General features: G+C 46.5%; 1 protein-coding gene across 1 annotated transcript; it reads right to left on the bottom strand.

Annotated features, from left to right (window-relative positions):
- Positions 1-2,084: 2,084 nt before the first annotated feature.
- LOC308627618 (ashwin) lies at positions 2,085-10,563 on the bottom strand. The gene is made up of 4 exons (XM_081253922.1): positions 10,385-10,563; positions 8,004-8,170; positions 4,851-5,238; positions 2,085-2,602 (listed from the first exon to the last, which is right to left on the bottom strand). The coding sequence occupies exons 1-4, from the start codon at positions 10,484-10,486 to the stop codon at positions 2,546-2,548; spliced, it is 714 nt and encodes a 237-aa protein (XP_081110048.1). The 5' UTR covers positions 10,487-10,563; the 3' UTR covers positions 2,085-2,545.
- Between the last annotated feature and the right edge of the window lie 1,884 nt (positions 10,564-12,447).

Here is a 12,447-nt window from a genome sequence, read left to right as displayed (position 1 = left end):
TCTCAGAACCTAGTTAACCAAAATACTCTTTCAAACAATAACTGCAATCCTGAAGAATTTTAATACTAGCAGAAATACCACAGCCTCCCAGCAGTAGTGAGCCAGCCTTGCCAAGTGCCTGGAAGCCGCCCAGACCAGTGAGCGGGCCCTGGTAAACCGCCCCGCCTCCAGAGCCACTGCGGCAATTCAACGCCCGGTGCCGCAGGGCCTTGAGACTCGCAGACCCCCGCAGCAGCGTCTGTGGTCCTCAAGAAGCACGGCGCTCGCCTGGCCCCGGCCCCAGCGATAAGCGGGTCGGGCAATACGACTTGTAAACCTAAGCCTGGAGCTCAGGGTCTACAGGGTGAAGGAGAAGGAGCAGAGAAAGTGAACTGTGGGGGAGAGGAGAGTAAGAACAAGGGAAACAGGGAACAAAGTGGGGGAGGAAGAAAAGAACGAGACCAGCTGCTACGGGCAGGAAGTGGACACGTGCCTGTTCCCTGGGAGCCACCTGACTCGACCGACTGCCCTCCGCTGACCCCAGGAAGGACTCCAAGCCACCAGGTCAGCCCACGTTAGGGAGCGAGGGGTGGTCCAGGCGTGCGCCGTTCACACCAAGGCCTCGGAAGCTCGAAAGCCCACAGAGCACCGCCTCGGATCCCTACCGTGGCCCACGGAGCTGTGTCTGCACACCGCGAGGAGACCTAGCGCTCGGATGTGAGCGTACGTGACACACAGCACAGGGTTGAGGCTTCTCCACTTTTCAAACTCAAAATAGCTCAATAATATGCTGCTATGTGAGCACTGATTCTGAATGTTCATAATATAAACTTCAATTTGAAGCAACAATGTTACACAGTTCAGCTGTTACTACCAACCTACTCTGTAAGTTAAATATACAAATTAAAAATTAATTTTATTGAGTAACTAAAAACAAGTTTCCACTGACTTAAAACTGTCAAGTGGCTAAATCTCTCTTAACCAAGAGAGAAATGCAGATGGAAGCAGAAGAGACAACAGAATGTAGAATAAAATTTGTCATTCTACCCTGAAATCTGCACTGTTAAAATCTCCCTTAACACGCAGTTGTGTATAGGATTATGGCTGTCCTTCAACAATATTCCAAATATCAGCCCCGCAGACAACCAAACACTTAACAATTTAGCATAACATTAACAACTTATGCCACACTCGGTGTCTTTCAGTTTCGTCTTACAGGTATGGATTTATAGTCTGGATAAAGGCAGAAAAGCTACAAACTGTAGGGTTAAAGGTTTAGTACAGTACTTACCTGCAAGGCTGAATTAATTTTTTGTAAGGCTATTCAATAGCTGAACTGAAATGCTTGTTTTAACATATCAAAAAAGGAATGGATTGCTCTAAAAAGTGTTGAAAGGCAAACCCCATTCGAAGATCAGTCGTACAAGGGAAGAGTATAAAGTACCCTTGGCCTTGGTTAGAAATACACAGCAGGAAGCGGACACCAGAACTCGTGAACCTGAGGGCTACCCTATCTCCCCGCTGACTTCTGCTACACAACTGGAGCGACACCACTTAACACCAACAAAACCTCGGCAGCGCCTCCGCGGGTGCCGGTCCCTGCCCCCATGCTGCTCTCTAGTGACCTCCGACTCAGCAAACCCCCTTCTGCAGGCTGCACGTCGCGCTGAGTTCCCCTCACTGCCAGGCTTCCTGGATTCTCAGGTTCTAGAATTCTACCCACCCTTCCTATCCTGTAAGCTTTCTGCCTTCAGGTACCACCTCTAAAGTGATCACTTCCCCTGAAGAGTCTGAAGTCGGCCTCATTTGGAAAAGATTAAGCTCCCAGGAGAGGCTGATACCGGAGCTGAGAGGGAGGTCAGAGCCACCGTAAGAAGAGGAGCAGGGCTGCCACGTGACAGGAGCGTCCAAGGGTTGGGCTGGTCTACTCACAAGAAATCAATTCACAATTAAAGGGAAGGAGCAACAGCAAGCACTGGCTTCCCTTTCGATGTTTATGGGAAGAGGCAACGTGAGCACTTACAGAACAGCAATTTTATCCGTATATTCCGAACAGTGTACTGGCAGCACTACTAACATGCTTTCCATGGGGAACCTGGAGGAGGAGTGTGGCAGAATTCACTAGAATACTGCAATGAACTGTTATTTTCTTTTGCTTGGGAAAAGAAATGAAAATTGTGAACTTCTAAAATATCCGAGTTTCAAAAACCTCAAATTTCCCCAAAGACCAAAAGAGACTAATGCGAATAATTCCTAAAGTTCATCAAATGCTTTATACCTGACTTGCAGCTAATTATTTGAGGAGGACCAATATAAATGACTTATACTAAACCATTTGTTTAAAAAGAAATTCTTTCCTAATTGGAGCATGAAAGGCAAGATTTCTTCCTCCCAGAGGAAGGAAAAGGAGGGAAAAAGGAAAGGAAAGGACTTTATTTCTTTGAACCTAATTTAAACCTCTTAAGAAAATTCCACAATAATCAGGATCTCTGTAAATACTGTCAGTAAATGTGAACTCGTTTGAAAAACTAGTTACAGTTATATTTACATTTTTGGAAACTTTCCTTCACGGCCATGTAACATGCTGTATCTTCCTCTTTGCTTCTGGGGGCTTCAGGTTATTCTGAAAAGACATGAGAAGAAGTCAGTTTACACTTGCAGAAATGTCAGAGAACACCCAAAAGGCACATTTTAAACCAAGCCTGACCACTGAGGCAGAAACGGTGGGGCACTGCTGCCATCTGGTGGGGAAGGCGACGAAGGAGGCGGGGAAAGAAGGCGAGCCCCGGGCTCCCGTTTTGCCAGCTGTGGCTTTCAGATGTTTACCCTGCAGACTCACCCACGATAAAGGTGACCAACATGCCCAGGCCTGGGCCCTATCGCAGAAGTGACTCAGTCAGCACCCACGGGAGGGGGCTGGGACAAGGCTCCGGCTCTGGCCAGGTTTTCTGGAAGCCCCTCGAGGTGACCTCAGGCACATGCAGAGTTGAGAACCACTGACTGCTCCCGACCTGCTTCCTCCCTGCCGAGCCCATCGCCTCCCAACCTCACAATCTAAGACCTTAATACAAGATTTAAAAGAGAAAAAAATCACACCTCTGAAACAGTAAAAGCTTTCTGGGTAGAAAAATGCTTTCCAAGAGACTGGGGAATGACTCCTTGAAGCTCACTCTTATCACAATATTCACGGTCTGGACCGCTCGTCCCGCTCGCCCCACAGGAGTGACGGGATGAGGGCAGAGGCGGCATGGTGCCGTCAGAAGTGCGTCCGCTGAGGCCACACAGACCTGGATTCAAAATGCAGGCTGGCCACTTACTGACTCTGGAACCTGGACAAGGTTATTTAAATTATTTAAGCTTCTTTCCCCTCATCTGTAAAATGGGAAAAGCTATTGTACCTCCTTCACAGGGTTGCTGAAAGGAGTCAATAAAGAACTAACACAAGAACTTTGGGTGGCTCAGATATGGAGCAGCTTTCTTTTTCCAAGGTCTGCTATTTTAGTTTTTTTTTTTTAATTAATTTAATTTTTGGCTGCGTTGGGTCTTTGTTGCTGTGCGCGGGCTTTCCCTAGTTGTGGTGAGCGGGGGCTACTCTTCGTTGCAGTGCGCGGGCTTCTCATTGCGGTGGCTTCTCTTGTTGCGGAGCATGGGCTCTAGGCACATGGGCTTCAGTAGTTAATGCTCGCGGGCTCTAGAGCGCAGGCTCAGTAGTTGTGGTGCACAGGCTTCGTTGCTCCACAGCATGTGGGATCTTCCCGGACCAGGGCTTGAACCCGTGTCGCCTGCATTGGCAGGCGGATTCTTAACCACTGCACCACCAGGTCTGTTATTTTAGAAGGTCTGAACCACTCAGTTTTCCTCCCTTTGACACACAACTTGAAGATGATAATAAAGCCAAAGTATACTTACAGGAATGCTATGGACGGAATGTTTGTGTCCCCTCAGAATCGTGTTGAAACCTGATACCCAATGTGATGGTACCTGGAGGTGGGGCATTTGGGAGGCGCTTATGTCATGAGGGCGGAGCCTCATGAAGGGGATTAGTGCCCCCATAAGGGACCCCAGGGAGCTCCCCTGCCCCTTCTGCCATGTGATGACAGTGAAAAGCAGCTGACTCTGAACCAGAAAGTGGGCCCTCACCAGACACTGGATCTGCCAGTGCCTTGATTTTGGACTTCCAGCCTCCAGAACTGTAGGAAATAAGTGTTCATTGTTCGAGCCACCAGTCAATGGTATTTTTTGTTATACCAGCCTGAATGAACTAAAATAAGGAATAAAAGCTATAAAACTGCTGGATGTTTAAAAGTGAAATCACTTTTCTGAGAAGATCAAATATATATAGATATGTAAAATCTCATAATTAAACTCAAAATAAACCATGCTAACTATAGAAATCTGCCGTACAAAATCCAAGCATCAAAACGGTAAGTCTAGTAGAGCGTAACAGAGGAGACTCCCGCCTTCTAAAGATAGGTGCATGTGAGGGGTAGAGGAGGCAAGAGGTAACTCCTAGAGATTCTGGTGCGATTTTAAGGTAAGTGCAAAACAGACTTAGGGTCAAGCTCTAAAATGCTACTTAATAAATGTGCGACCCTGGACAACTGAGTTAACGTTCTAAGCCTTGCTAACAAAGGACTATTTCTCTCTTTTAGTTCCAAGATAGTTAAAGGATCTAAGTGAGGAAACTCTAGGAAAAGGGCCTAAGAGACACTCTCTTTACACATTTTAAGCAGAAATAAACTGAGTGCACTTCAAGAAACCTTAGCTTATCGTCATGGATTCCAGGGCTCAAACACACAAGAAATGAGATATACAAGTGAGACGGATCACTGACGGGCTGGAGAACGATTACATCTCCTATCCACACTCACCGCGGCCGCGGCCTCGGCCTCGGTCTCCTCCTTGGGAGCGGCGCGCTTTAACTTCACCGGAGTAGTTCCTACAGGCGACAAAGGCGGCGACTTCACAGGGCCGGAAGGACTTTTCCTATGCGTTAAGTCATGGTTCTGTTTAGTGTCATTATTATTGTGTTCCATTCTATTGTTCGTAGGCAAACTGGAAGACAAAATTAGGGGTGAAACACCTGAAGAGGAATCTGACAATTTTCGAAAGGCATTACTGGTAGCGCCGGCCTGAGGCCGGGACTTGAGTCGGTCATTGTCTCCGTTCTCAGTCTTCTTCACTTTTATGCTTGTACTTGTTGAACTCCCGTCAAACACGATGAGGGGTCTTTTCCGAAACCCGTCTGCAGTGCTACTCCTGAAATAGGAGAGATGTGTCATGAAAAATACCCTCTGGACAGCAAACCAGTTCCCTAGGACTCAAAGGTAAAACAATGACCGCAAAAGATTTATTGATAAGACTAATCTATTCTAAGTAGGACTACTGGAAATAGGGCTACCAGAAATGCAGTTTTCTATGATTACTTTAAGTAAAATGATAATTTTCCAGTGCTTTTAAGTTTAAAATATTTATTGACAAAAATTTAAAGTTACCTTTCATGAGTACATAGTTATTTTTAAAGCATCAATCCACCAACTAACCCCAAAACTTAAAACAGGATTTCCTAGTAACAAAAAAAATTTTTTTTTTAATTTTTAAAAATCACCATCCTATTGATAGGGTTATCTTACCCGTGTATCAATGATTATTTAGAAAGGAAACAGATTATAAAACTATACTAAACTACCATAATGGCAGTCTACAAACAATGGGACAGGACATCCTGCTCCATTCATTAAAGGTCTTTAAAGCCATGGCATCTTCTAAACTAACTGTAACTGTAACATCTGTATAATTTTAAGTTTTTAACTTGGCAAGTCTTCACATATAGCTTCCGAAAACCTAACTTCCACTCTTAATCATAAAGGTTAATAATAAAAGCATTCATTTGTTCATTATTAATTATACCTCAAATGAAACATAGACTTGTTTATTTAAAATAAACATGTTAAAAGAACTTGAGTCATCAGGAAGAACACTTCAGCTCTGCTGCTCAGGCACCAGCAGCACCAGCACCATCTCGGGAGCTCAGAAGAAATGCAGCACCTGGGCTGTGACCTGTACCGATTCAGAATCCACATTTTAGCCAGATCCTAGGCGACTGGCCAGACTCACCAATTCTTAGGTCAGCAGTGAACATCATTTGGTAGAAGATGAAAAACAAGCTCACTGTCCACCCACTGCCACCTCAGAAGGGAAACAGACAGCAGGACTGAGGGCAGGACACTCCGGCTGGGGAGAGGCCAGCCTAAGACTCAGGAGCGCGCTGAAGTTGGAGAAGCACTGCACCGAGAGCCGGCCCTGTGTGGTGTGCCCTGGGGGACATCACGGCACCTCCGGAGCTCAGCTCCTCCGGGGAAAAGCATAAGCAATTCACAAAGGCCTGATGGTCTCTTAGATCCTTCCAGCTTTAATGCTCTGATTTGAGAGTCAAACTGTGATGTTTACAAACAATCAAAGATCCTTTCCAAAATGATATAGAGGAATTAAGAGGGATTACCATAGGAAGTAAAACATAACAGTATTGAAAGCTTTGCCTACGACAATGTGCCTGAATGTGCAGGTCAAGAAGAAAATACTTTCTTAATAAGAGTCACCAAAAAGAAATTAAAGGTATACACGGCATAATCCACAGATTTACAACCGTTAACACTAACACACGGCCTGTAAGCACAGAGTTAAAATGACGCTCACCCTGAACGGTATGTGTTCCTGACCAACAGGGAGACTGTACACATATCTCTTCTCGAAAAGACTCTACACAGATGAGCACACATGTTACGTTCTTCAACTATTCTCAGACTTGGGGAACAATCTCCCTATCAGTCATGAATTTTTCTTTGTACCTAGAGATTAAAGCCACTAACTCAGAGCTTGCGTTCTCCTCATCCAGCCCTCTCACTCCCTCTTCCCCCACTTTCTCTAGTGCACTGCCTGTGACAGTAAGGCTCTAAAAAGAAATTCAGCAATTAATCAATAGCACCCACTTGTGATAAATAGACACAAGAAAAGAAATAATTAGCCCATTTAGGGATCTTAGGATACTTGGTCCTCACTAACCAGCTACACTGATTAGTTAAATGTAACTTTCTTTATAAAAGGAAATTCATTTGCTTGTGGTTTTATAAAAAATTTTCTGGAATTTAAAACTTTAAAAGAGTGTACCTGAAGCTACACGACCACCTCTTCATTTCTATTTTATTCAAAGACCTCAGAGTCTTATCTGACTCCACTTTTTTCTGACAATTCAACCAATCGTATTGGCTCTGCCTCCAAAACACATCCAGACCCCAACCGCTTCCTACCAAGTCCACTACTTCAGTCAAAGTCACTGCCATCTGCTGCTAGGATTACAGCACAACCCCTTAAGTGGTTTCCCTATTCCCCTCCCCCAACCTTAAATCATTTCTCAGTACAGCAGCCAAAGTAAACCTCTTAAAATGTACATCAGATGGTGTCACCACTCTGCTCAAAATTCTCCGATGGCTCTCATCTCAGAGCAAAGCCAAGGTTCTTACAACGACTGAGAACCTCCTGCACTCACCCCTGTGCACCTCCTTCCCTGCTCTGCCCTTGACTCTCCCTGCCCAGCCTGATGGCTTCTGGGTTGTTCCTGGCACATCGTGTGGACACACTCCTGACCAGGTTCTCAGGTTCGGCCTGGGACGCTGGCTTGCCCTCTACTTTCTACAGGTCTCTCTACTGAAATGTCACTTTTCAGCGAAGTTGTTCCTGGCCACTTTACGTAAAATTGTCATCCCTTTCCCTGTTTCACTTTTCCCTTAGCATTTACCACAATGTAGCATACCTTGTATTTTACTTAGCTTTTTTATTGTGTTTCTCCCAATTAAAATATGAGCAAGGAATTCTGTCAGTTTTATTCATGCTACAGCACAGTACCTGGTACTCAATAAACAGTAGCTGAGTCAATATTGCTTACCTAAGTTTATGTGGGGAAAAAAGAAAAGCAAAATTGTTTAGCCATATAAGATAAGACGATAACCAGAAGGACGGAAAAGTACCTTTTCGTCTCATTTTTTATCTCATGTTGTTCTCTTTTCTTTTCCATCACTTTCCCCCATCTGTTCTTTGGCAAATCTCTCTGAGGCAGTGGTATTGCATGCTGAACATAAAGATCGGTAAGACTGTCTTTGTTTACTCTCATGTCATTTTCAACAGTTATGTTCTTCTGTAGAAAAGGAAACAAAAGTAATTTCAAAACAACATCTCTCATTTTAATAACTAACCAACTGCCTACCTAACAGGGTAAAACATGACTGCTTAAATTACAAGTATAAAACCATTTTCATGTTTAGACATATGCCTAACATTCTATATGATACTGCAAGAAACAGTATTATAAAGACGCTAAGCTCTTCAAATTTTTGGTTCAGCTTCATCTTAAAGACAGTGGTCATATGTCCTCAGTGCGACAAGGACAGTTGTCCACACTGCTCAGCCCACACAGGAGGCATAAAGACCATTTCCAGTAGCAGCATCTTAATCTATGAACAAAATGAGGGACTTTCCGGGGAGACCAGACAAAAGAAAACAAACAATGAAAATAATTACTACATCCTGTCAAAAAGTTATCTAGAGTGTTACTATCATGATCAGATTAGCGGGCTGGAGGTCTCACCCTGTATATTATTCCCCATGTTTCCCTGATAGTGCTTCTTAAACTGAAGTTCACCACCCAGACTTCAATGGCTCTATGGATGGAAGCTGCATTCCGCTTACTGATGATGGTCCTGATAACAGTACACACTAGAAAAGCGGCCCCTCATGTCTGTACCAGTCCTTTCAATGGCTCCAGTCATCGTCCAACTATCCCTCTCTACATCACCTCACTTTCCGATTTATTCTCAACAGAAAACATATGGCAGAACGCATAGGAGCAGTTACGGATAGAGTTGGATTTAGGAAGGAAAATAAGGATGGAAAGGAGATTGTGGGCTCAACAATTCAGAAAGGCTTGGAAACGTTTGTGTTTAGAACTGACAAAACAAATCCAATCTGCCCTCTGATAAATTGATCCCCTTTCCTTTTGTTCTTCAAAATTTAAAAGCACAAATTTTACTTCTTTTCTTTCTTATACTGGAGCATTCTTTTTTTTTTTTTTTTTTTTTTTTTCCAGTACGCGGGCCTCTCACTGTTGTGGCCTCTCCCATTGCGGAGCACAGGCTCCGGACGCGCAGGCTCAGCGGCCATGGCTCACGGGCCCAGCCGCTCCGCGGCATGTGGGATCTTCCCGGACCGGGGCATGAACCCGTGTCCCCTGCATCGGCAGGCGGACTCTCAACCACTGCGCCACCAGGGAAGCCCTGGACCATTCTTTATTATCAATTTTCACCTATACTCACTCAGAAGAACGGGGAAACGCTAGGGATTCTCTTGGACAACATTCCTACAGAATGTATTCTCTTGGACAACATTCCTACAGAATCCATAGACACTTTAGTTAGGGAAGCACTGCCCCAGGACAGTGGTTCTCAAACTGTGGTCTCTGGACCAGCAGCAAGAACTCGTTAAAAATGGCAATTTCCAGGCCACACCCTAAACTACTGAATCTGAAACTCTGGATATGGAGCCCAGCAGTCTGTGTTTTCACAAGCTCCGGGGTGACTGTGACCTACCTAAAAAGTTTGAGAACCACAGGTAAGAAAGGTAACTGACATCCCTAAAATAATCTATTTAGCAGGGGAGCTTGTGGAAACCAGAGGAAGAGTACCGAGGGGGAAAAACACAACGAAAACACAAGGAAAACAACAAAACATGCTACTTAAACCCCTTCAAAAGCTTTCAGTAATTCTCTACCACTTTGAACAAAACTCATCACTTCTTTGGTCTTATTTCTCTTCTGCTATCAGAGGCCACACCAGCTGAAAAAGAGCAAACGCTGCACTGAGAGCCAGTTCGCCTGTCTGCACCATCTACCGACGGTGTGACCCCACAGAAGTAATGCCACTTCTCTGGGACTCAGTTTTCCCATCTTTGAACGCGGTGAGAGTGGAGAACAGTCGATTTCTCCGATGCCCTCCAGCCCTGGCAGTCAGGGACCGCCACCCGTCATTTCCGTTCTTCTACGACCTACCCCAGCCCCTCTCTTCGGAGGCCCTTGCTTACATCCAGGCCGCGGGGGTCGCCTGGACTCCCCTTTCCGAGTCATCAGGACTCAAAAACGTAAGTCCTAACTCCCGGGAGTTCCTGATATTCTGAGGACATCTCTCTCCCGGACAGGGTAGTGAGGAGACCCGGCCGGTCCGAGCGAGGCGGAGAGAGGCTCAACCCGGCGGCAGGCGCGCCGGCGGCGGGTGTGTCCGGCGCCGCCGAGGACTCCCCGGGGCGAGCTCAAGTCCCAGCGCCTCCCCGAAGCAGGCCCGCCCGCCCCGGCGCGCCGCACCTGCTCCAGGGTGAGGAGAAGGAACTCCTGGGACAGCAGCTCCGGGTGCAGCAGCAGCTCCGAATCGGGGCAGCTGCGACCGCCCACATCCCCCGCCATCATCGACGCCAGGAGACCCTGGCCGGCTACCCACAAGGCCCCGCGAGGAAGCGTCCCGGAAGTGACGTCCCAGCCGACGCGGCGGCCTCGGGTGCGCCGTCACTCTGGGTGCGCCGCCCGTCCCGTTCCGCCTCTCAGGGTCGGCTGGGGTGCCGAATGGGCTCTAGCCGGGGAATACCCCCGGGGGAGAAAGAAATGAAAGGTCTTTCTGCCGAGGAAACGATTGGCGTTTCCAGTCTGGCTGGAAGAGAGGGAAAGGCGAAGTTCATGGAGCGGTCCACGATTGGTCGCGCCCGGTCGCGCCTCCTGTGACGTCAGGGGCAGAGATCAATGGGAGCCCCAGGACGGCCTCGCGGGAAGACGGCGCGGGAGGCAGATAGATGTTATCCCAAATATGGCGTAGGAAGCGTTTCGGGTTTCTTTTTTTTAACCGTTTTATTGTTTGTTTCTTAATTCTCCTTCAGTATGACGTAAGGCCAGAGGGTTTAATTCCCTGAAACCCCACCGCCTGGCACATAGTAAGCGCTCAAGTATTTGTTCCCTGAAATAATACTCGGAATGAAACTGCTCAAACATGAAAGTAACGGCTGAGAAGCACCGGGGACACGGCCGCACTTTTGTTTAGCTTCCGCAGCTGTGAAATGGGAATGATAACGCCACCTCACAGTGTTGTGAGGTTGGAGCCAAAGCAGGGAAAGTCCCTTCCCTGTTACCTCTATCTACCCGGACATTTGTTGTAGCCTGTTGACTGTCATCAGGGGAGAGAGGTGGCAGGACGGTGGTGTAGGTGGGGAGAAGAGAATTTGTAAGAGCTTGAAACTGGGGTTACCGGTTCTTGCTGTGTTCTTTCTCCCTGTGGTTTTCAGGACTTAACCTGAAGCCTCAAGCTCTTCATCAGCAAAAATGCTTTATGGCAGGTGAGATCTGTGCGCTTTTTTTCTCCCGATATTTTCCAGTTTAAAGCTAAAAGTACTTCCCTGCTTAAAACTAAATCTATTAAGATAACTCTTGGTGCCTCTGAAACAAACATCTCAGGATAGAGGGAGCGTCCCCTGGGCAGAAGAAAAAAATCAAGAGTCAGAGAGGAGGGAGTAGAGTTCGGTTCTAACACCCCTCCCTGCTCCAGGGAAGGAGAGACTATGTCTTTGGTAACACCTGCCCCGGCTGCATCCTGGGCAGAGGCTTAAAGAATGGCGCCTACGAGAACATGTGGTCCGCTGTGTTTTAATCAGAGTTTCTGATGTAGGAAATAGGGCAGGGAGAATTCGCGTTTCTAACAAGTTCTAAGGTGATGTTTCAAATGTGTCCAGGCAGAAGGGCCACCTCACAGAGACTCCTGTCACATCGAAGCAAGGAAGCTACAGGCATCCCGACCTTCAAGCCAGGAATTTACCGTGATTGGAAGGGCCAGGCCTGTCAGCACCAAAACCAAAAGACTGAAAACCAAACCCCAGAGTGGCCAAAGAGCATCTCAGAATCTGTGTGGGGACCAGGGATGCGAGGACCTGACCTCTCCCGCTTCTCCTCATCTCTGGCACTTCACAAATTCCCTAACCAGACACAGTCCTGAGGAAGGGGGCCGGCCTCCGCTGATAAGATTATTGTCACTGCAGCTGAGTGGGGGCTTAAAGTAGAAATAAAGCTCAGTTACAGAAAAAATTCCATTTGTTGCATATTTAAGTTTGTAGACTGAAGTTTATTCCTGCTACAGTATTATCTGTGAGTATTATATAGTAACCATGAATGCTTAAGTTTTATTATGAGAATTTTCCCTTCACTCAAATATCATGAGGTTTTCATTAACATTTTTATTTGGTGCCTGTAGTCGACAAGAACAAAGCTGAGGCAAACCAACAAACACTGCCCTGCCTGGCATAATCACCTCACTGGGTTATGAGCTCCTCTGGGACAGGGTGCATATGTGTCCTTGGAATCTTCGCCCGGTCCCTAGCATGCACAGCGCT

The sequence above is a fragment of the Mesoplodon bidens genome, assembly GCF_964165515.1.
Source record: "Mesoplodon bidens genome assembly, chromosome: 14".
Classification (NCBI taxonomy): Eukaryota; Metazoa; Chordata; class Mammalia; order Artiodactyla; family Ziphiidae; genus Mesoplodon; species Mesoplodon bidens.
Note: the sequence above shows the minus strand (reverse complement) of the source record. Positions and strands in the feature narration are given on the sequence as shown.

Bases quoted from the DNA above. Each gene is read 5' to 3' on its own strand.
- LOC308627618 (XM_081253922.1), bottom strand. From the start codon at position 10,486: ATGATGGCGGGGGATGTGGGCGGTCGCAGCTGCCCCGATTCGGAGCTG. The intron at 5,239-8,003 runs GTACTTTTCCGT...CTCCTATTTCAG, and splicing joins ATAAAAAATGAGACGAAAAG to GAGTAGCACTGCAGACGGGT. The intron at 2,603-4,850 runs GTGAGTGTGGAT...ATGTCTTTTCAG, and splicing joins AGGCCGAGGCCGCGGCCGCG to AATAACCTGAAGCCCCCAGA.